The sequence below is a fragment of the Epinephelus moara genome, chromosome 21, assembly GCF_006386435.1.
Source record: "Epinephelus moara isolate mb chromosome 21, YSFRI_EMoa_1.0, whole genome shotgun sequence".
NCBI classification, from domain to species: domain Eukaryota; kingdom Metazoa; phylum Chordata; class Actinopteri; order Perciformes; family Serranidae; genus Epinephelus; species Epinephelus moara.
This window is the reverse complement of record NC_065526.1, coordinates 35,465,164-35,486,531: the sequence shown is the minus strand read 5'-3', so window position 1 is coordinate 35,486,531 and position 21,368 is coordinate 35,465,164. Positions and strand designations below refer to the sequence as shown.

Sequence of the window (21,368 nt, the reverse complement as noted above, 5' to 3'; positions counted from 1 at the left end):
TGTCGTATGCTGTAAAGCCCTGTGAGGCAAATTGTGATTTGTGATATTGGGCTTTATAAATAAAATTGAAAATTGAAATTGAATAACCCAGTCACACGGTCTGCAGGTCCTTGATTTTGGTACTTTGGGCATTGATATGAGTGTTAGCATGCCATTGCCATTGACAGCAGCATTTTTGTTAATAGGATCATTAGTTCTCTCCTGTTAAGAACTGTAGCAGCATCATAACTCAGCGCGCAATTACTGGTGAGCTCTGTATACATTATCAGCTATGCCTATTTAACTTGTATTAAGTATTATATATGAAACTAATTCATCAAATGTTTCAAACCCACACAGTTAAAATTTGCCTTTGTAACAGTTACAGCCTTTAAGTCCAATTAAGTCAGACCATACTAAATTATAACCTGTGCAACAGCTATTTTATCTAAGATGTCATACACTATCACATATCTGAATGACATATGAAATATTCTGATATTGTTTAAAAAATAAATAAATACTTTAAAAAGTTTATTTGTTTTACATGTATTGCATTGTAGCATACGAATCAGTATACACTAACATACTGTGTACAGCTTCTGATTGAGAAAATATATAGAATATCAGCCAATAGAAATGAGTTTCAAAATTTTGAATATTGTTGTGGGTCAGGCTTTTAACATTGGGGGGATCTAGCAGATTTGGTCCCTCCCAGTGTTGACTCCATGGCTATGGCCTTGCTGCATTATAATGTTAAGGGTGGTTATGGTTTGATTTATAGTGTTTTAATTTCATCATATTTATTTTCTTATTTTTTATTATTATTTATTTTTGTAGCAGTAATTACAAAGAAATAGCAGTTAATGAAAGAGAGAAAACGGCTAATTAAAAAAAATCAGTGAAAGTAGCCAATAAATAAAATTAATAAATGAACAAATATGAAGGAAAAAAATCAATAAAAATGTCCATTTTTCTTTCTCAGTGACACAAAGGCGCGTGCGTCATGAAATGTTATGGAAACAGAACGATGACCCGGCCGAGGTCGGTAAGGCCTCCATACCGTTCAGATCTCTCCCTTTGCACTTCGATTTGGACCAGAGGCAAACTGTGGAAAGTTTTGAAGCAGACAGCAAATCTTGTTGGAAAACACTTTACAAACTTTTGTATCACTCAACTTTGTGGAAAACCGAAGAGCCCGAAAATGCCCCCCAGCAGACCACGGACATTGATCTTATTGTTCTGTCATCACTGAAGTCTTTACAGTTGTTTGGTTGTTGTAGAATAACTGCCTTTACTCAGAGCTCCTACTCAGCAGTGGATTAACTGACCTACTGACACACTGATCACATTGTTACTGCAGCTTTATTATGCTGCATTAATTGTCTCATCCCTCATTTGTACGAAGTCAGAGGCTGAACTGCACAGTATCTGACATTACTGTTAAAAGGCGTAGCCAGTGTTTCCCCTAGGATGGAGTTGTAGCAGCGGAGGTGAAGCACGCACACGAAAAAAAAATTCACACGCGCGAAACTTTTTTGTATGCTAGCACAGTCTGCTGGGATGTTTCTATGTATCTACTTGCACCAGAAGGGCTCTTTAGGACTAAGTACATAGAGTATATTTGTGCACAGTAATGAGCAGGTGAAATGTCTGTCTAGCTTACATATGAGGTGTCTCAAGATTTAGGAACATACAATTTTATTGAACATAATAAAAGTAAAATGTCACATGACATGCTGCTGTTTTGTGCTATGACCTGTATTAAGTGCTGGAAGTTATTTACGTGACAACGCCTGAACGCCACACAGGCTCTGTTCCAACTGAGCAAGCGTACAGTGCCGTGCTGTGCTGCTGTGCGAGCAGCGTGTTTGTCTATGCGTAACAGCAGTCTGTTGATAGTTATTTAAACACTGTCCGTAACAATAACAATGTCAGGAAACAAACTGCGCCGCGCTCAGGTCGGGTTTGGCCAAGGAAACGCGACCTGAGCCGCGCTCTAGCGTGCTCACCTGTGTGTGTGTGTGTGTGTGTGTGTGTGTGTGTGTGTGTGTCCTCTGCTCTCTGTATCGCGCACGCGCGCGCATCGAGTCGGAACTCCGCCGTGCGCGATACAGAGAGCAGAGGAGAATTGTTAACGCGTGACCGTGTAGAGACAGAAATGACACGATGACATAACACGGTAAATAGTATATTGTTATGTTATTATATGAAGCATCCGTCGCGCAAAATAATACACTAACTTTAGTTAATTAAGAGATAAGACAGAGCCCTCTCCTCTCCTCTTATATGCTTTACTCACAAGTGTGTGAATTGACCTCGATATGAAGCGTCCGTAACGCCAAATAATATAACGGTAGTTTCTGAAGAGCTAAAACGAGAAAGAAAAAAAAATCAGCAGCGGTGGTCATGTTTGCATATAGGGGAAACACTGGTGTAGCCCCTTGTGTGTTGGTGTCTTTGTTGCAAGTGTAGTGCAGGTGTAATTAGTTTATGGAGATGTTGTAGTTTTTTTTCCAGTTTAAATTTTGATGATTGCTGATTTAATCCAAAATATTTAATGAGAGATTGAATGAGAAATCCTTATAATTTGAATATCCTTCCTCCTTAGGTGGTGCTTTCTACGTCATCGAGTGCCCTGCAGAGGATGGCCTCCTTGAAGTCATCAGGATCCTCGACGACAAAGATCTCCCCATCTACATCTCCTCTGGTGAGGAAGAGGTAAGTGAGGACGAGGTAGGTGTCGAGGATGATGGAGAGGTTGAGGTAGGTGAAGGTAAGCTCATTCCCCCGCTCCACTCTGATGACGATGAAGATCTCCTCATCTACATCTTCTCTGGTGAGGAAGAGGTAAGTGAGGACGAGGTAGGTGTTGAGGATGATAGAGAGGTTGAGGTAGGTGAAGGTAAGTTCATTCCCCCTCTCCACTCTGACAACGAGGACGAGGACGAGGACGAGGATGAAGAGCTTGATGATAAAGACATTGACAATGAAGACGACTGTTCTGACCTGAAGAGCGAAGATTCCGGGTACGAGTCCATGACCGTGAAGAGGATGAAGAGGACCCTTGTGACCTCAGTCTTTTCCTCCCTCTCGTCCAGAGGATCCCACCTGGAGGTTTTTGGCCCGGATGGCGTCCTTTTGGTGTTCCGGTGGAGCGTAGCGCAGGTCTCCCCCCAGTCTCTCCCAGGTCTGAAGACTCTGCTCCCCCAGCCTCCGCCCTCAGCTCACCCACCAAGAGAAGTAGGGAGGACAGCGACACACCGCAGGTAAGTGTGAAGAGGCAGAGGACGACTTCTGAGGACGGCGATGAAGACCCAAGACCCTCCACTGCAAACCCCACCTCCACCGCAAAGAGAAGCAGGGAAGAGGGCGACACACCTCAGGGAAGTGTGAAGAGGCTGAGGACCACTGGAGAAGACAGCGACGAAGACCCAAGACCCGCCACTGCAGGCCTCAGCTCACCCACCTTAGAAGACACTTCCTGTCTCTCTTTGAGTCCTTGAGTTGACCGGACAGCGACTCCGATGACGAAGACTGACGGCACTGATGGGAAACCTTTGTGTCTGGCAGGACTAATACAGCCCTTGGTAGCGTCTTGCACCAGGGCTTTTTATTTACATTTTACTTTTTCATTATAATTGAAGATTTATTTACCAGTGATATGGAAACCTCTTCGTCTGCATTTTCATATGCACACACCAGTGGTAAGGTAACACTTAATGCATGTTATACTGTTATGTATTGTCCTTTATAAAGTATAGGTGACCATACCAGGCAAAGGTAAATCAGTACTTAGCCACAAGATTAAGATAAGTCTCCTACAAGTATTTATCTCTCTAAGCAGTATAATAATATCAGATTATTTTGCTCACTTTGTTGTACTGTCATGTGTTTTCGGGTGTAGGTGGCTGTAACAAACAGAGGGATGGTAATAATTACTAACGTAAAGAAAGTCTTCAAGTCTCTTTTACTCAGGTAATGTCAGGTGTAACAGACCCCCCCACACAGGAAGCAGCGAGGTGGAAGACCAAGACAGGACCAGATGAGAAGGACAGATGATTACAAGACCAGATGGAGGGCGATCGGCGCCTTTGATTCACTGGGCTCAGTAAGTAATCCCCTCACTACGACTACAAAGTACCAGTATTGGCATAAAGTGGTGCTCATATAAAGTTATGTTTACATATGCAAATTATTTTTTATAATAGAAGCCTTCGGAATATTATTTCATTGTTTATAATATCATTCCATGTATAGCTGAGTTCAAAAGTGTTCATTACTTGTGTTTGTGTTTCACAGGACAGGACTCCTCTGAGGTTGTGGCACTCCTGGGGCAGCTGAGAGTGTATGTCATCCCTCCCAGGAAGACCCAATGCCACAGCAGACCACTGAACCACTCTCAGCACTCAAGTGAGTCCAGGACCCCCCTGCCTCCCCACCCTGACCCACGACACCACCCTTTTCATCCACTAGACAAGACCATGAGGAGTACCCTGTCCCGACCAACTCAGAAGACGCAGTTAGTGTCCGCTTCTTCTGTGCTGGTGGATTTGTGACACTCCTCACACATGCCCACAAACACACGCAGGAGGGTAGGTTAATTGGTGACTTTTAATTGCTCGTAGGTGTGACTGTGTCTCTACACTCAAAAAAGAAAATTGTTGGATTTAGTAAATCGATTTATGTCAACTATTACCAACCAATTGAGTTGTGTTAGATAGAATTAATAATGCTATGAAGATGGCAGTAACTGATTCATGTGCAACCAACATGACTGTAATGGCAATTTGAACATTATATGGTCAGCTGACATTTACTCAAACAACGTCTTGACAAACATATATTAATTAATGCCAACAGTAAGATATTTAATTATACTGACTTAACTCTGTTAGACAGCCATTACTCATCTGTATTTATTAAGTCCAACTAAACTAGTTTTCTTTGTTAAAACGGTCGTAAATTAAGCAGACTTACTAAACCTGGTTATGTCGACAATTTCTACACAGGGTGGTTAAGTAAATTAAAATCACACCACTTTGGTTCTGTGACAAAGTTCATTTATTACAGATGAAACATAATATAGGATCATAGATACCCATTATTTGAAACCAAAGTTTCAATAGGAGTTAAAGACTGACAGAGACATAAACTGCTGCTGGTATTTTCTGTCGGCAACTTTTGATATGAAAAAAGCTTTGAAAAAAAAAGTTAATTTAGCAAGGGATTAATATGAAATTCTGTTTGCACTGTCTAGGATCACGTCTCAGTCAATACATTAAACTTAGAAATGATTGCTTAAAGAGGGATTATTACAACAAATCTAAATTTCAAGACATTTCACACTCCAAATATAAAAATAGAATAATAAATCCCCAATTAGTCTTACACAACTGAATTTCTGTTGATATTTTTTAGTTTACATTAAAGTTTGTTACACTGCAACCTCAGAGGTCCGTCACTCTATGTTTTTTTAGAATATGCTAAATTAATTGACATCTATATCTAAACGTGTTCATTCAAATGCAACCAAAATTGACATAGACATTCACTGGATTCTAGTTATCACATTTTTCAAATGGTGTTCAAGTCAGTTTAATGGTTAGCCCGCAGTCCGGAGTTTTATCACCAATGCTTTGACTTCTGTAAAGCTGTAACTGTAGACTGTTGCTTTAAGACTAAAAAGACAAAAAAAAGAAACCCAGTTTTGCATGTGACATCATCGCCTCAAGTTGTCAGAAAAGTGTGTGAGGAACCCAGTCTTCCTGGTGGTGCAGTAAGGAAGTCATTTATTTAGGGGCAGAGAGGTTAATGGGTTGAATCTCTACAATGACAAGCACCACACTTCCTAAAAAACCTTTACTAAAGTCTTTAACAATACACCAAAACCTTGAGTGATGTCTTTTTAGGATTGTATCCTCAGTAGTATTGTAAATTTGTGACATTACTCTCTCTGCCTTCTGCCTCTGAGGCTGGTTTAGCTTCCTGGCCTTGGAGGTGATGGGCAGGGTTGGAGAGGTTGACATGCCATATCCTCTGCTACTTCATTAATTTCCAAACTAAAATTCCCAACCTCCTTTGACACATCTCAAATATCCAACATATTAAACTCAAGTAAATCAAATTTCATTCCATTGATAATTCATCCTGTCAAAACCTACTACGACCCTGTGCTATCAGCTGTTTCCATAGTAGTTGAGTGGTAAGGTGGTTGACTCATAATGCAGAGGTTGAGAATTCTAATCTTGCTGTTGCCATCCTGCAGGTGGTCTGAATCTTTGCAATTTCCAGGATAACCTTTAGCACTCTTCACACAGTAGCACTAAATTAATCGACATGGGATGCAATCCAGATGTTCAACTAAATGGAAATTCAATATAAATGTAGTCAAGCAAAACACATTTTCACTGAACGCACTGAATGCCTGCAGTCTGCTTGGCCCCCAGTAAATGCCACTTGTGGCTTAAATTTATTTTTAAAATTCTGAAACTTGAATTTTTAAAACTGACTTTGTGAACATTGAAAAAAAAACCCTGAAATTCAGTTTCTGAAATTGCAAATTACAATATTTCATATTTTAATTTTAAAAAAATGTATTCAGAACAAATAAATTCTGTTGCATGATTTTCGAGGTGAAGACGGATTTATTCTGTTTCTTCAGAAAGATTGAACTGAGACATATGTTCGGCAACTCCAATATACAAAGGTCTGATGAACCTGTATTTAAGCCTAAAAGCACATTTATGCCCCATACCTCGAATCCTTCCATCCTAACTTTTTGCAGAATGGTTGAGCAAGAAACTCTCGATGCATTGAAAGACAAACACCCTCATTCTCTCTCTAACTTCAATAAAGACGAACATTTAGCTGTAACTCCTGTATTCTACATGCTGCCTAAAATACATAAAAGCTTGATCAAACCTAAAGGCCGGCCTATTGTAGCCAGTAACGATTCTCTTTTGGAGCCATTGTCTAATTATGTTGATTATTTTCTTAAACCTTATGTTCAGAGGCTTCCTTCATATGTTCAGGATTCTACTGATTTAATCAACAAGATTTCTACATTAAAAGACTTACCTATTAACATCATTCTGGCTACTTTAGATGTTGAAAGCATGGATACAAATATCTCCCACGACAGAGGTCTTGAGGCTCTTGAGTATTATCTAAAAGATCACACTGAGGAAACTCTTCCTCCCAGCATATTCATTTGTGAGCTGCTGGCTTTGGTCCTTAAACTGAATTTTTTCTCCTTTAATGGGGACTTCTTTCTACAGTGTAAAGGTACAGCGATGGGCTCCACCTTTGCCCCGGAATATGCTAATTTGTATGTGGGTTTTTTTGAACATAGTTTTGTTTTTGACATAAATAGAAACCCCTTTTTTCATAAAATTCTCAAATGGTTTAGATATCTTGACGATGTCTTTTGCATTTTCCAAGGGACCAGTAATGAGCTGACTGATTTTGTTAATCTTCTCAATAGTGTGAATCCTGACCTTAAATTTTCAGTTAATTGTGACCATAAACGTGTGTCATTTTTGGATATGTGGATTGAATTATGCAATGGAAGCCTCATCACCACCCTATATCAAAAAGATACTGACAAAAACGCTCTTCTCCTCTCCAGCAGCGCCCATCCGAGAGCTCTTAAACATGGTTTACCAAAAAGCCAGTTCTACAGGCTTAGACGCCTTTGTCATTCTGATCAAGACTTTCTTGACAAAGCTGCTGCCATGAAAAAAACGTTTTTTGGACAGAGGTTACTCAGTACACTGTGTGGATGAGGCTTTCCAGGTTGCTCTTTCAAAACCCCGCTCTGATCTTCTTAAAAAAAGTGTTAAAAAAGACAAAAACTTTTCTGTCTCTTTTATTTGTACACATACCCCTCAGACTCATATCATTAAGAACACCATTCTAAAACACTGGCCTATTTTGACCTCTGACCCAGCAGTGGCCCAGCATTTTAAAGATCCTCCCCTTTTTGTTCACAGAAGAGGTCCAAACCTGCGAAACAAGCTGGTGCGAGCTAATATTAAGACTAGCCCAAAACAGACTCTTCTAGCTCCTCTGAAGGATGGGAGTTATCCATGTGGATAATGTGCCCAGTGTCACAACACATGGAGGATTCCTGTTTTTAGACATCCCAGATCAGGCAAAAGCTTCCCTGTCAAGGGTTTTATCACATGTAACACAGAAAATGTCATCTATCTATTAAAATGTCCATGTGATAAAATTTATGTAGGTAAAACAACACGTATGCTGAAACAAAGGATTAGTGAACACAAGAGCTCCATCAGACGAAATGATATTAATTATCCTGTAGCTCGTCACTTTAATTTGTGTTCTCATCCTATTTCTTCTTTACGTTTTCAGGGCATCGAACATATTGAACTGCTAAGAGGGGGGGATATAGATAGGAGGTTATGCCAAAGAGAGCTTTTCTGGATTTATACTTTAAATGCTCTAGAACCCACTGGTCTTAATGAAGATTTTGATATGAGTGTTATGCTGTAGATCAGGATGTTTCTATTCGTGTTGGTTCGTCTCTTTTTTGTGTAGAGCAGGGGGTCTATGATATATGACGGCTCTTGCCTGAAACCCTCCCATAGCCCCCTGCTCTATTTTTGATCTATTTTCTATCTTATTTGAAAAAATACTTTTGAAGGTATTTTTTATACCTGTGATATCTGTTTTTGTGGCACTTTACTGTAATATACTTTGTGATTGTTTTTTGTTTTTCTGTATTCACTGTGTTACACTTCTTTTTCAGTTAATTTAGGTCCCTTCAGTAGGATTCACAGCCTACACCTGAAAACTACAATCCTCAGAAGGTGGTGTGGCCTCTAACTGAGTGTGCACAGGTGTCCTTCATACTGCTGATGATTAGAGCAGGAGTGACATGCTCTTAACCTGCCTGTTCATTGTGTGTGTTGTATGCTCTGATGAAGGTCTTACTGACCGAAAGCTAAGTATGCTCTGATGAAGGTCTTACTGACCGAAAGCTAAGCAATAAATGTGATTTTTAGTGCAAATTTAAGTGTGCGGAAATCCCCCTTTTTTCATTGTGGACTTTTTAGTTGTTTTTCCAGCACCTTAACCAAGACTTGGCCGGGTTGAGCGGTGGTTCTCCCTCTGTTGCATGATTTACAAAATAAAATATTTAAATTAATGATTTCTATGAATTTAGTGGTGTTTAAATTTGATTATTAAATAATAAATGGCTGTTAAACTTATACTACTTTTGTCTCTGTTTTGCTTCCATTATGCATGTTGTTTCAGTGTCTTTTAAGTGTAAAGAAAACATTTCAGGTCTCCAGTTTATAACATAATGAGCAGTGGCACAGCCAGCAGATGGCAGAATCTCACAGGTTTCAAAGCTAGCCACTACACCGCTGTGCCGCCCAAGAAAGTCCATCCTTCAGTGTAATTAAATCCAACTTTAATAGATATGGTGTCATGTTGTCAATGCAAAGTATTTTTGACCTTCACAAGACCAACTCCGTAATCATATAACCATCTTGAGATGTCTGATGATGTGAACACCCACAACACAATCAAAAACCATCCATCCCGTATGACCCGACTGCAGCAATGAAACAGGTGAGCATGCTAGTATGCTAATGCTAGGTGTGATTATCTTAAATAATACTGGAATCACTTATAAGAATGTGAAAAAGCAGACGTCCCAGCAGAAGTTTTGAGTTGTCATGGTGTGAAAAGCACAGGTGTTTCTCATTTTAATGATGGCTCTAATCAGTTCAAGTTTCTCGGTAAGCTGTAACAGTGAGCCAGCACGATCAATACCAGGACCCTAAACTGAATCAGCTAAATGGAATTCAGCTGTTATTCACTCTATTATTTATACCTGCGCTCTTCTTGATTTTTCTCTGCCTGCAAAAGATCTTTTATGGAGGGGTCAATGTATTTGTCCCATTTTTGTGCCTCTTGGAAATTTAACATGTTGTTGGACTTGCAGTTATTCTTTATTTGCTTGTGTTTTCTGGATTTTTAGTGATGGTTGATCTTTCCTTTCTTTGTTTAAGTCACTGCATGTGGAGCTCTCTCAGCCACAGTATTTTACCCACATTTTTCACACATTCACGAGACACAACACACCACGACAGCGTACCTATGCATGTAGTAATTTTATTTACAAATAGTAAAAAAATAAATTAAAAAAACACCATAAAAATATATCTTGCTTTCCCATATATACATTTAAATGCATTTCTTTGAACTATGTAGACAGGACAAATCTCAAGTATAGATGTGGCGACTGTATCATAGTGGTGAACACTACAAAGGACCAACTTCACACAGACTAATTTTTTAATACACCAGAGGTGGTCTGGTTTCATCTTAGCAATTCTTCAATTCCTATTTGCAATCAGTTGTTTTTCCTGAACACCCATTAGGTAGATCTCACCAGTATTTGGCCCATAGTTTCGAAAAAAATACATTTCATAATATTCTGGGGGGAAAAGTCAGAATGTTGAGAGAATACAGTTGTAACTTTTAGAAAAAAGTCATAATCATTTATAGATTACTATTCTTGGCCCCCTGAGGCAAATTTGTGATTTTGGACTACATAAGTAAAATAGAAAAAGTCATATTAGGAAAGTAATGTCTATTTATCGAAAAAAACATTATGAGAGCTACAATCAAAATATCATAAAAATAAGATTATAATTTAAAAAGTCATATAACATCAAAAATAAAAGTAGAAATACTGTATTTAAAACATCAGTCAAATACCCAGGTCGTCAGATACAAACTCTTTGTGACGCCCTTTGGCGACACACAGGGCATTTTTTCATATCTATGTGACACACAGCTGAACCACATTGCAACATGTGGTTTATGTTGTTAAAGAGACGTAGTTAGGTTTAGGCAACAAAACTACTTGGTTACGTTCAGATGAAAGATAATGTTTTGGGTTAAAATAAGTATGTTTATTATGTAATGTGTTGATCCTGTGTAAATTGTGTTTCGTTACGTTAAAACAACATAGACTTTAGGTTTCGGGACACAGGTACGTAAGCTACTTAACGTTACATCAACACAACACTGACTTTTGGAGTCACACGAGACATAGATACATAAGTTACTTAACATTACGTCAACACAACACTGACCTGGATTCACACATTACACAGATACGTAAGTTATGTCATGTGTAACGTTACATCAGCAATGGCAGTGCTCGATTAGAGTAAACACTCACCTGTTGAAATTACTGCACCACGCAAGAAGTACATAGTGTATGTAGTGTACTACTTTGAAGTGTACTAACAGAAGTATGTGATTTGAGACACCCTTACTGTTTATTTTTCTCATTCTAAATGTTTGGCAGTGAACAATTTTAATATTTACCAAACAAGGTAACACCCTTTCAATAGTATAGAAGCCTATTTCTGCCAATGTGATGGGAAAAAAAGATTGTGTGAGTAGTTATGAGTAACTTTCTTAAAGTAATGACTTGGTATTTCAAAATGACTGAGTCTCTCAGCATAATGAGAAATGTTCTTAAGATAATAAGAAACATTCTCAAATCTAAAAATAATGACTTAGTATCTCAAAATAATGAATCATTACTTTGACGTCATTATTTCAATAAAGTGTCTCATTATTTTGTAACAGTAAGTCATCATTTTGAGATACTAACTCATGAATTCAAGAAAGTTTTTCATTATAAAGACTTATTAGATCGATAGATAGAAAAGGTGTACAATTCATTTTATTTAAAATAGCCAGCTCAGTGCAAAATAACAGCAGTGACGCAGCTTCAGACAAGTGTGCCTGCAGAATCGGTTACCTCCCGCTTCATCCTGGTGGGGGGCCGGGGTGGGCAAAGAGACTTAAGATGAGTCAGACTAACAATGGTCACGCCGTCACGATAGCCTAATAATGCGATTTATCTCAACTGTAATAAAATGAAAGCACCGTCATCAGAGCTTTTAACACACATGGACACAGTGAGTGTCCCAGTCTGACCTCTGCCGCTGGGTGTGTTGACTCCACATACACTGACTTGAGGAGGTTGAGCAGTGGGTCGTTCTTCTGGTTCACTGCTGCGTCCACTGCTGAAACACACAACATGCTCGTGAACAGCACGGAAGCATTCCTTCAGCCTTCTTGCTAAATCTCAAGTAGTAACATTACGTAAACCGGTATTACGGATCTCCTCACGACCATGTCAACTAGAGACTTTCAACCGAATGCGTCTGTGGTTGTCGTAGCGACAACAGCTGTTTTCACCAGGAAGAGAACACGTTCAATGTTTCATTACAGTCACTACGGTTACATGATGGCTTCTCATTCGGAATGAAATAAATCTGAATGAAATCATTCGGAATGAAAGTTTTTCCAGGTAGTTTACATGAGAAATATTAATTCCGAATGAGGGTTTACACGGGAGATCAGTTCAATCGCCTTTATTCAGGTCTGCGCAAGGTTTGGGGCAGGGAAGGTTTCTGATTGGATAGGGGGCGGGGCGGATGTTACGTGTTTTACGTTTACAGGAAGAAAACACTGTAGTCCTCGCTCCGGATAACAAGATGCTTGACGACGCAGTTCTTAGTGCCTTTTTCGGGCTTGTTTTGCTTATATTGTTGAAGCAGCAGTACGACAACAACCTTGTTCTGCTAATGCTTCATCCGTTGAGCAGGAGAAGGGAGGTAGAAGACCGTGCTGTGGCGAATGGAAACCGGTGAGTGCAACGAGTCCGACTGCTCTAGCTCAGCCCGTTGCTATGCAGCCCGTTGCTATGCGCGCTATTACGTCATCGCACCAGAAGGGCAAGGAAACGAGCATGCGCAGGAAGACCGGAATGAACTTAAAGAGGAATGAGTGTATACATGCACACAAAATTCTTTCATTCGGAATGACAAACGGAATAAACCACCCCCTTTAATCGGATTTAATTTTCAATCGGAATGACCGTTTACATGACCACTTTTAATCGGAATGGCGTTTCATTCCGATTAAAAGTGGAATTAAACTGTCCATGTAAACGTACTGAGTGTCAAAACAGAACATACCCGAGTCGTCTGTCGAGTCGTCTGAGTTTTAATTGAGGAAACGCGTGACGATATATATTTGTGTGTGTGTGCATATATATTTCCTCTTTTGTTTTTTAATATCTTACACCAAAGATGTGACACCCATGTGATTGTGTGATTGTTGACCATTTAATGCAAAAATCATGAGCACTAATAGGAAGCTGTTGTTGATCTGATCAATTAAGGATAAATCAGGTGCTAATTGGCTGAGCCCAGCAAGCAAAGCTTGTGGCCAACTAGCCTGATTACACCATTTTTGGGAAACCTATATAAGGTTGTGCAAAACTTACAGCAGTGTTGAGAACAGGGAGAAATCTTGTTGGACAGAAAACAACAGAAAATAATCAAAGACAAAAAGTTGTAAAGGAAATCATGGACTACAAAGTCCATATTTTTCCAGACGGACTTACAAAGCACCAGCGCTACACAATTAAAAGAAGAGCTTCGTACTTTGTGCTCAAGGGTAAGTAATGTTATACCTTCAACCAAAATAAGTAGCCTACATTTGCTCTTTTATATCATAATAAAATTGACTTTTCTTTTGACCAGATGGAGTTCTGCACTACATTTGCAGAAGGAGAAAGGACAAGGAAGAACACCTTGCAAAAGTAGTACTGCCAGCTGCTGAGGCAAATTACATATTTCAGGAGTTTCACTGTAGCAGCCTTGGGGCTCACTGTTGCGTAGAGAAAACGCACCACGCCACAATCAGCTGCTATTACTGGCCTTGTATGGAAGCTGACATTTGCAAATGATTAAGTTAAAATGGTCACCCAAATTTACCTCAGTTTTTTAGCTTACATGAAGGCCTACTCTATAATTAACTGAATTTAATCCAAACACTTGTATGTCATATATCATTCTCACTGTTTCTGCTTGGCTAAGGCATATGATATAGATTAATGTGAATAAAATTCTGCTTAAGGTTGCTCAGTGTCCTGATTGTCAGGCAAAGCGAGCTTGTCTTAAGGAAAAAGTGTCAGTATAACCCAATAGAGGTGAGGTTATTTGTGCAATTCAATGTTCCATGCTAAGCCAAATGCTTACATACCAGTCATTTCCTATACAGATGTCTAATTATTTAACTCTTTCAGGTATCACAGCCATTTGAGCTGGTCGGCATGGACCTAGTCAAACTCACGGTACCAGAAGGTGGTAATCAATACATTTGTGTAATGGTTGATTATTTCACAAAGTAGGCAGAGGCCTACGTTCTGAAGCATAAGTCTGCAGAGGAGGTGACCAATTGTATTTTTGATTTTGTATACAAATTTGGTGCACCTCAGAGACTGCTTACAGACCAGGGGACAGAGTTCAAAAATCAGGTAGAACACTCATGATCAATAATTTTTATGTCTTAGCAAGCAATATTGTGAATGCAGATTTTTTTTTTCTTTTCTGCTAAATAAATTTAAGCTGAATGACATACTCTGTGAGGCCCTGAGTATACAGAGGTGCTTTGTTCATCCTATCACCCTCAAACAAATGGCTTGGTTGAGAAACTTAATGGCACCATCCAGAGGTAAGTCACATGAGTTGGCAGGTATCATACACTGACTCAACATAAATGGTATAAACTAAAATAGTGACATACAAATATCTGCTGTTATGTTAAGTAATGTGGACATTGTCTGGTCTCTAACAAACTAGCAAGGAAGAACCCCAAAAATTGGGATAACTATCTTCAGGGGACCATGTTTGGCATTAGAACCAAAAAGCAGCTGACGACACAACACAGTCCATACTACCTGATGTTTGGCAGGAAGGCCAGATACCCATCTGAGGTGCCTCAGGAGTATGAAGTAAGTGGCTGTTGGTCTTGGAGTCAAGGGAGTGGGGTTATGTTTGGTAAATAGCTCAAAATAATATAACATTTGGCATTTTTGGTCTTAGGTGACAGAAGAGAGATTGGAGCGCCTTGTGAAAAAGGAGGAGGTCTTTGAAGGACTCCGAAATCAAACAACTGTCTACGAAAAGGTCAGAAAAAAATGTCAGGAAAAGATCTGTAAAAGCAGGCTCCAGAGAGGATGGGAGGACAACTTCAATGTTGGTGATGTTGTACTGGGAAAAAAACCCCATAAGAGAACAGCAACACAAAGGAGGGAAAATGGAGAGTGGCATGCTAGGTCAATTTACCATCACGGACATGAGAGGAAAAATTGATTACCTTGCGAGCCCATCATCTGAAACAGTGAAAGCAAGTCCAAAACAGCTCAATGTGATGGAATGGGACACATTAATTGGGGCCGTGCAAGGACAGACATTGGAGTCTTGTAGTAAGTGCACTTTAATCAATGCTATTCATTCAACTATACTTACAACTCTGAGAATAATTTACAGTAAAGTATGCTGTGTGCAACAGACCATGTACCCAAACGACAGATGGGCTCTATTTGTAGATCCTTTTGGAGCCACACAAAATCAGCTAAACGTTGTAGGGATGCAACAAGGTAACTTCAGGATTTATTTTCATGTGTTTCATTTCTTAAATAGGATAAGTGGTTGCTGATGTGCTAGTAACAACATTTACTAAATATTCAGAATTCTTTTCTTTCCTTTAGGGCTTTCATGTGGACAAACCTGGGCCTAAACTTACCCAGGTGGTCCTGTGACACAGTCCAACATCCCCATCAGCAGGATTCCACATCCTGTGGAGTGCTGGACTGCAAAGTAAGATTGTTCTACCTAGAAACCATTTCAATATTTTTGCAACAACAACAATAACACTGCCCTTTTATTTTAAGGTTGCAGAGCTGCTGCTTGAAGGCAGCAGCGTACAATTTAATGTAGACGAGGACAACATCAACTCCATGCGGATGGAAATGGCCAGGAGACTGATTGATGATTCTGGTAAGCTACAATCAAAAGTATATAATTCTCAGCAACATTTTTTATACTTAAACCCACTGTGAAACTTGAATATCTTTTAATAGTCAACCTAACAGAACTGTGCAGAATCTGCGGGGAAACAGAGTCTGGAGACAGGGACACCTCAGATGCACCTGTGGATCAATGGGTAGGAAGCCTTTAAAGTTGTTTACATGGAGAGTTCATTAAAAGGAAAAACAAAGATCTAATTTATCTTTCTTTCAGATTGAGTGCTCTCACTGGTTCCATTGGGTGTGTGTGGCAAGGCCTAATATAAATGACATTTTTTTTATGTCCAGCCTGTTCACCTCCCACCTAAATTCAATTTGGTTGTCCCTGTCTCACCTGACATTGGAACCCGTCCACTTCCTCCTCACTGCCCAGGTCAACACCAGCTGAACATCAGCTCCCCCCATCAAAACAGCACAGCAGAGGATGTACTTGCTGCAGCTGCTGAAGGGGTTCAAGCTGCCAAAGACAATGATAGTTCACTTATACTGCCATCATCAAGTCCATCCTCACCACCTCCATCAGCATCTGGTATATGGCTGTGACAGCCAAAGACAAGGGTGCGCTGCAACATTATCATCCCTGTGCTGAGAAGATGATGGGCCGTAACCTGCCATCATATTCCAGTTGTGATTGCTATTCCAAGAGAATTGGATTTTGTGTGCTCATTATTTTTACATGAGTTTTCCCTTGAGGATGTCAAATGATTTACAGATAAGATGTCAGGCACAAATTTGATTTTTGCCTGTCCTGAATAAAGTGAAGTTGACTGACTTGAACTGTGTTCTTAACTGACTTGTAACCAGTGGAGGGACATTAATTTTATGCAGTTTTGGTCTGCGATACTTTTATTTAGTTTTTTGTTTGTTTTTGGGATAGATGATCTGATGCTCTACAATTAACAATATGTTTTAGTCATCTGGTTTTTAACAGCTACCTATTTAGCATTGGAAACCAGTGAAAAACTAAAATGGTCCTTGTCCTTTCTGATACTCATTATGTTGCCAGTTGGTAAAATGTATCCAGGGTTTTTTGTCAAACTAGACTTGGGGGAATTTGCGAACGATGTATTTGTAGGGGCTACGCTTTTGGTTACATAACATTGAAGCAACACCATACCAATGGTGGCAAAATAAGGTGAAAACTTATTTGTTTTAAATTTTAATACTTTCTGAATATATTCCAAAACATGTAAGTTTAAAATCCATGCCATTTCATAAACATTGTGGGAATTCATGAACATATGGTGTTGCTTTAAGGCAACATATGCATTTGAACATGTTTCTGTTACTGATTATCAAATGTAGTGCATTACACCATTGAAAATTGAGCTCCAGTCATCTGTTTTTGTGAATCCTTTTTCCCAGATTGTAAAATGACAGACAGCCGTTTTCAGACTGTTATTGTGGAGAGATATCACAAAGCTGAACCATGTGAGAAGGGCCATAAAAGGGACTTAACAACGTTTTTTATTTACCTTATTAATCCCCCTGAGGGGAAATTCAATTTTTTCACTCTTTTTGTCATTAACACACAGGTCCGAAAGACACACACATGCACAAACAGGACCTATACATGCACAAAGTGGAGAGATGTCAGAGTGAGGGGGCTGCCTTGGTCAGGCGCCCCGAGCGGTTGGGGGGTTAGGTGCCTTGCTCAAGGGCACCTCGGCAGTGCCCAGGAGGTGAACTGGCACCTCTCCAGCCACGCTCCATATTTGGTCCGGACGGGGACTCGACAGGCGACCCACCGGGTCCCAACCCAAGTCCCTATGGACTGAGCTACTGCCGGATATACTGTGTGAGTGTAAACCTTATTTTTATACAGTCTATGGTGTAAACATGGAAAAAATAAGTTCAGAGACTGAACTGGCTGTATGCCTAGAAAGAGTAAAATACGTAAGTGATCTCCAGTAATGTGAAGTGACTGTAGTGTAAAAGCTATGTGGACTCTCGTTTGTTTTCCCACCATGGAATGAGATCGAATCCCCGACAAAACATGTTTTCATTTTTGGGCTAGAAAAGGCTTAATGTTGTATGTAACACATGTACATTCAAAGATACTTCAAAGACTAAAAATTGTATTGCCAAAATTAATAGGAAAGGCAACTTGTTTACTTCCTTCCTGTTGTCAAAAAATTCCGTCACAACAAATGAGGTACAAAGCGCGAGTGGGTAATCGTACGTCACGCGTTTCCTCAAATAAAACTCAGACGACTCAGGTATGGTATGTTCTGTTTTGATACTGTAATGAAACATTGAACAGAGGCATTCGCGAGGACAGCTACGTGTTCTCTTCCTGGTTGAAAACAGCTGTTGTCATTACCATGATATCTGTGGTCACTACGACAACCACAGACGCATTCGGCTGAAAGTCTCCCGTTAACATGGTCGTGAGTAGATCCGTAACACCGGGCATGTCCCCGGAGGAGACAGTTACACAAGTTAGCACCGCGGAGGTTTCACACACTCACCTTCTGAGCTTCTGGCGCAGGGCGGCAGCGGCGTCTCGTGCCAGGGTGCTGCCCGCGGCTTTCCCTCAAGATTTCTCGGTGTACCTGGTTTTCTAGGTTGAAATTTACATACGCGCAGCTCGCGCCCCCATGTTTGACAAGTTACCAAACAACGGTGCTCAAACCGTCGACGGGGAGCGAGAAGGTTAGTTTCAGAATGGAAAAGCGAACACAGAAAGTAGTCAGCGACACCACGTTGTTGGAGTGTGTAATATTTCTCACGTCGTTTTAAAACAAACAAGGTAATATTTGTCGACTTCTCTATTATGGAAACACATCTTACACAGGGGGAACCAAAATCCCAAAATTTAAATTATAAGTCAAAAATGCAATTCATGAGACGTCATAAATAATAACGAGGACATTAGTCACATATATAAAACAAGACGTTATGTTGAAATAGTTTATAGGCCTTAGTCAAAACTGAAACTTTTTTACCAAATTAAAATCACTGAATACAATAGAAACCCACCTATCTCTACCTATTTATAGCTCCGCTGCCTGTCTATCAGTACTATGCTAAAACTGACAAAAAAGATTTGTGGGGGCAAATAAGAGACAAAAGTATTTCAATTATAACAGCTACTGAATACTTAATATTGAAATTTAAACACCACTGAATCTTTTCAAAGCACGGAAATATTTTTTTGAAAACCATGTATCTGAATTTATTTGTTCTAATTTCACCTCACAGTTGTGAGTGTCTAAATAAAAAAAAGTTTGCTACATATATAGGTATAGATAGATAGATAGATAGATAGATAGATAGATAGAGTTTGCTCAAACCATATATTTGTTTTATAGGGGTCAGAGCAGCGACTGCTGCTGGAGTCCTATTGTTTTTGTTGTCACATTGCATCAAATCAGGTGGCTTTTATGGCTTTAACAAGTCTTCATTTGAAGCTAAAACTGCTAAAGTGACCTGTTCATCAAATGATGTATAGGTCCATTTATTTAATTCATCAACTCACAAAGTTCACTTTTTTGAGTGTGTCAGCCCTGTGATAGTGAGGTGACCTGTCCAGAGTGTATTTGATGAGTTCTCGTGCTCATATATCCTCCTCAGACCGCAGCTTTTGTTTGGTATGCATTTTTAATTTCTCTGAGCTATTTGGGAATGTAGGATCTGATAAGTATAAAAAACCAAGCATTGTCTTTCAACAGGAAGTAGTTTTGGGGGAAAAATGTCCTTATATGGGGACAATGGGTTTATTTTCAATAGTTGCACATATGTAGTAAGTTATAAAATTACAAACATTGCAACAACTGTTTAATGTGTTGTAAATGCATGGGTTAGAGGTGACTGTTCGGGTCTAAAACTGTTCAAAACTGTTTATTTCAATGCTTGAACATGGATGTGCAAAACCAAAATTACAAATAATGCAACACATCTAAAAACCTTGTGATCTGTTTGTTTTGTAACTCTGTAAATTTTCCTTGCTCCGTACTCCAGTCTACAAATGTCCTTATGGGAACACATAATTGGCCTGTGTGAAATGCTGGAATAATACATTAGTAATATAGTCCCAATGTCCTAATCAGGTACTTCCTGATTAACAGCATTTTAGCTTGTTACTTTGGCTAAAATTGATCAGCTTTGTATGCCAGATCAACCTACAGACGTTATTCAGCACAAATAAACAAGTTTCAACCATAAAATTTAATCAGGTTATGTACCTTGTCCACTTTTGTGTACTACTATTTATACAATATTTTTTTAACTCATTCACTGTTTGTATAGTTTATTGTTATTGTGTTTGTACAGCAAATAATAAGGTGACCACCAATAACAAACATACATAGAATAATTTACAAGATCAAATACAAAGTAAGAGATGCATAACATTATGTATTGCTACCACTGATAATAATATGTTTTAATGTACAATGACTCAAAACCTCACCTTTGGTTTGACTCCAGCACAGCAAACTCATCACCAGAAACAACATGTCTGATTCCTTTCTCATCCTTTCTGTGTGTCCATTCCTGACCTGTCGCTGTCTGCCTCAGGACGTTTCTAGTTTCACTGTCAGGTATATTTCAAACTGACTTGCACATGGTAAGTACTGACTGATCTTCTGACTGACAGATGCTGCTGACCTAAATCCCTGACAGGATGTACATCGCTGCAGTTTTGAGCTGATGAAGGCTGTGATAACCATAGCAGAAAAGGTTTCTGATGATAACGCTGACCATAAAGTCACCTGCAGTGCTGAAAAGTAGACAGAAAGCACACATGAACGAACAGTAACACTGATGTTAGTGCAATAACAGGAAGTCTTTTGTTGTTATCTATCCAAACAAAAGGACAACCGACACCCTGTAACTAGACTAACAAAGCAAAAACAATGTATCTAATAGATTATACTGGCTTTACTGTACTTTATGATGTTTTTAATGTCCATGGAGTTTTCATGGTCACTCTATTTTTTTCTATGAGGGTTTTAGACAAAGATGTAAATGAATAACATAAAAGTAGCAAATGATAAGTTCAAAATAAGTCTACACAACCGAACCAAGATGTGTATGATATTGTAGTGTAGTTTATTTGGCTCATTACATTGTGTAGGAAAAATACGCTCCATAAACTCACACTTTATATTTTGTTTAGCTCTGTATGACAGCACATTTGAAATTAAAGATTACACTGTGTTAGAATGACCATAGCGGCTGGATAATGCAGTAAGAGAGCAGTCAAAAGGCAATTGTACGGTGCACCATATCATGGGTGTTTATTCACCAAACCAGAAAAAAAAAACCACATACAGCAGTACAGGCATGCCAGCATTTACAGATGGGAGACATGACCAGCAACAAGGACAGATGGAAACTGGTGCCTTTTATACCCTATCACTGGTGCACTTGATTGGATGCTCCCATTAACAGGTTTTTTTTAAACAAAATATATTATCTCATGGCTATTCACCACGGACAA

General features: G+C 39.3%; 2 protein-coding genes across 3 annotated transcripts in view; one reads left to right on the top strand and one right to left on the bottom strand.

Moving 5' to 3' along the window:
• Nucleotides 1-12,301, bottom strand: part of LOC126382484 (uncharacterized) — a 20,278-nt gene extending 7,977 nt beyond the window's left edge. The window contains exons 1-2 of the mRNA XM_050032368.1: nucleotides 12,295-12,301; nucleotides 11,977-12,120 (exon numbers count right to left, since the gene is read on the bottom strand). Of these exons, the coding sequence (XP_049888325.1) occupies nucleotides 11,977-12,120; nucleotides 12,295-12,301 (151 nt within the window). The remainder of the gene's footprint in view (nucleotides 1-11,976; nucleotides 12,121-12,294) is intronic.
• A 66-nt stretch (nucleotides 12,302-12,367) lies between these two features.
• On the top strand, nucleotides 12,368-16,684 carry LOC126383226 (uncharacterized). Of its 2 annotated transcripts, XM_050033719.1 has the most exons (9): nucleotides 12,368-14,368; nucleotides 14,426-14,565; nucleotides 14,694-14,845; nucleotides 14,937-15,319; nucleotides 15,406-15,493; nucleotides 15,605-15,713; nucleotides 15,788-15,893; nucleotides 15,977-16,059; nucleotides 16,211-16,684. In XM_050033719.1, the coding sequence occupies exons 4-9, from the start codon at nucleotides 15,088-15,090 to the stop codon at nucleotides 16,463-16,465; spliced, it is 873 nt and encodes a 290-aa protein (XP_049889676.1). In that variant the 5' UTR covers nucleotides 12,368-14,368; nucleotides 14,426-14,565; nucleotides 14,694-14,845; nucleotides 14,937-15,087; the 3' UTR covers nucleotides 16,466-16,684. The 2 variants fall into 2 exon arrangements, 1 of the variants encoding a protein (XP_049889676.1); XR_007569117.1 differs by lacking the exon at nucleotides 15,406-15,493 and having other exon boundaries at nucleotides 12,368-14,565; nucleotides 16,137-16,684.
• The last annotated feature ends 4,684 nt before the right edge of the window (nucleotides 16,685-21,368 follow it).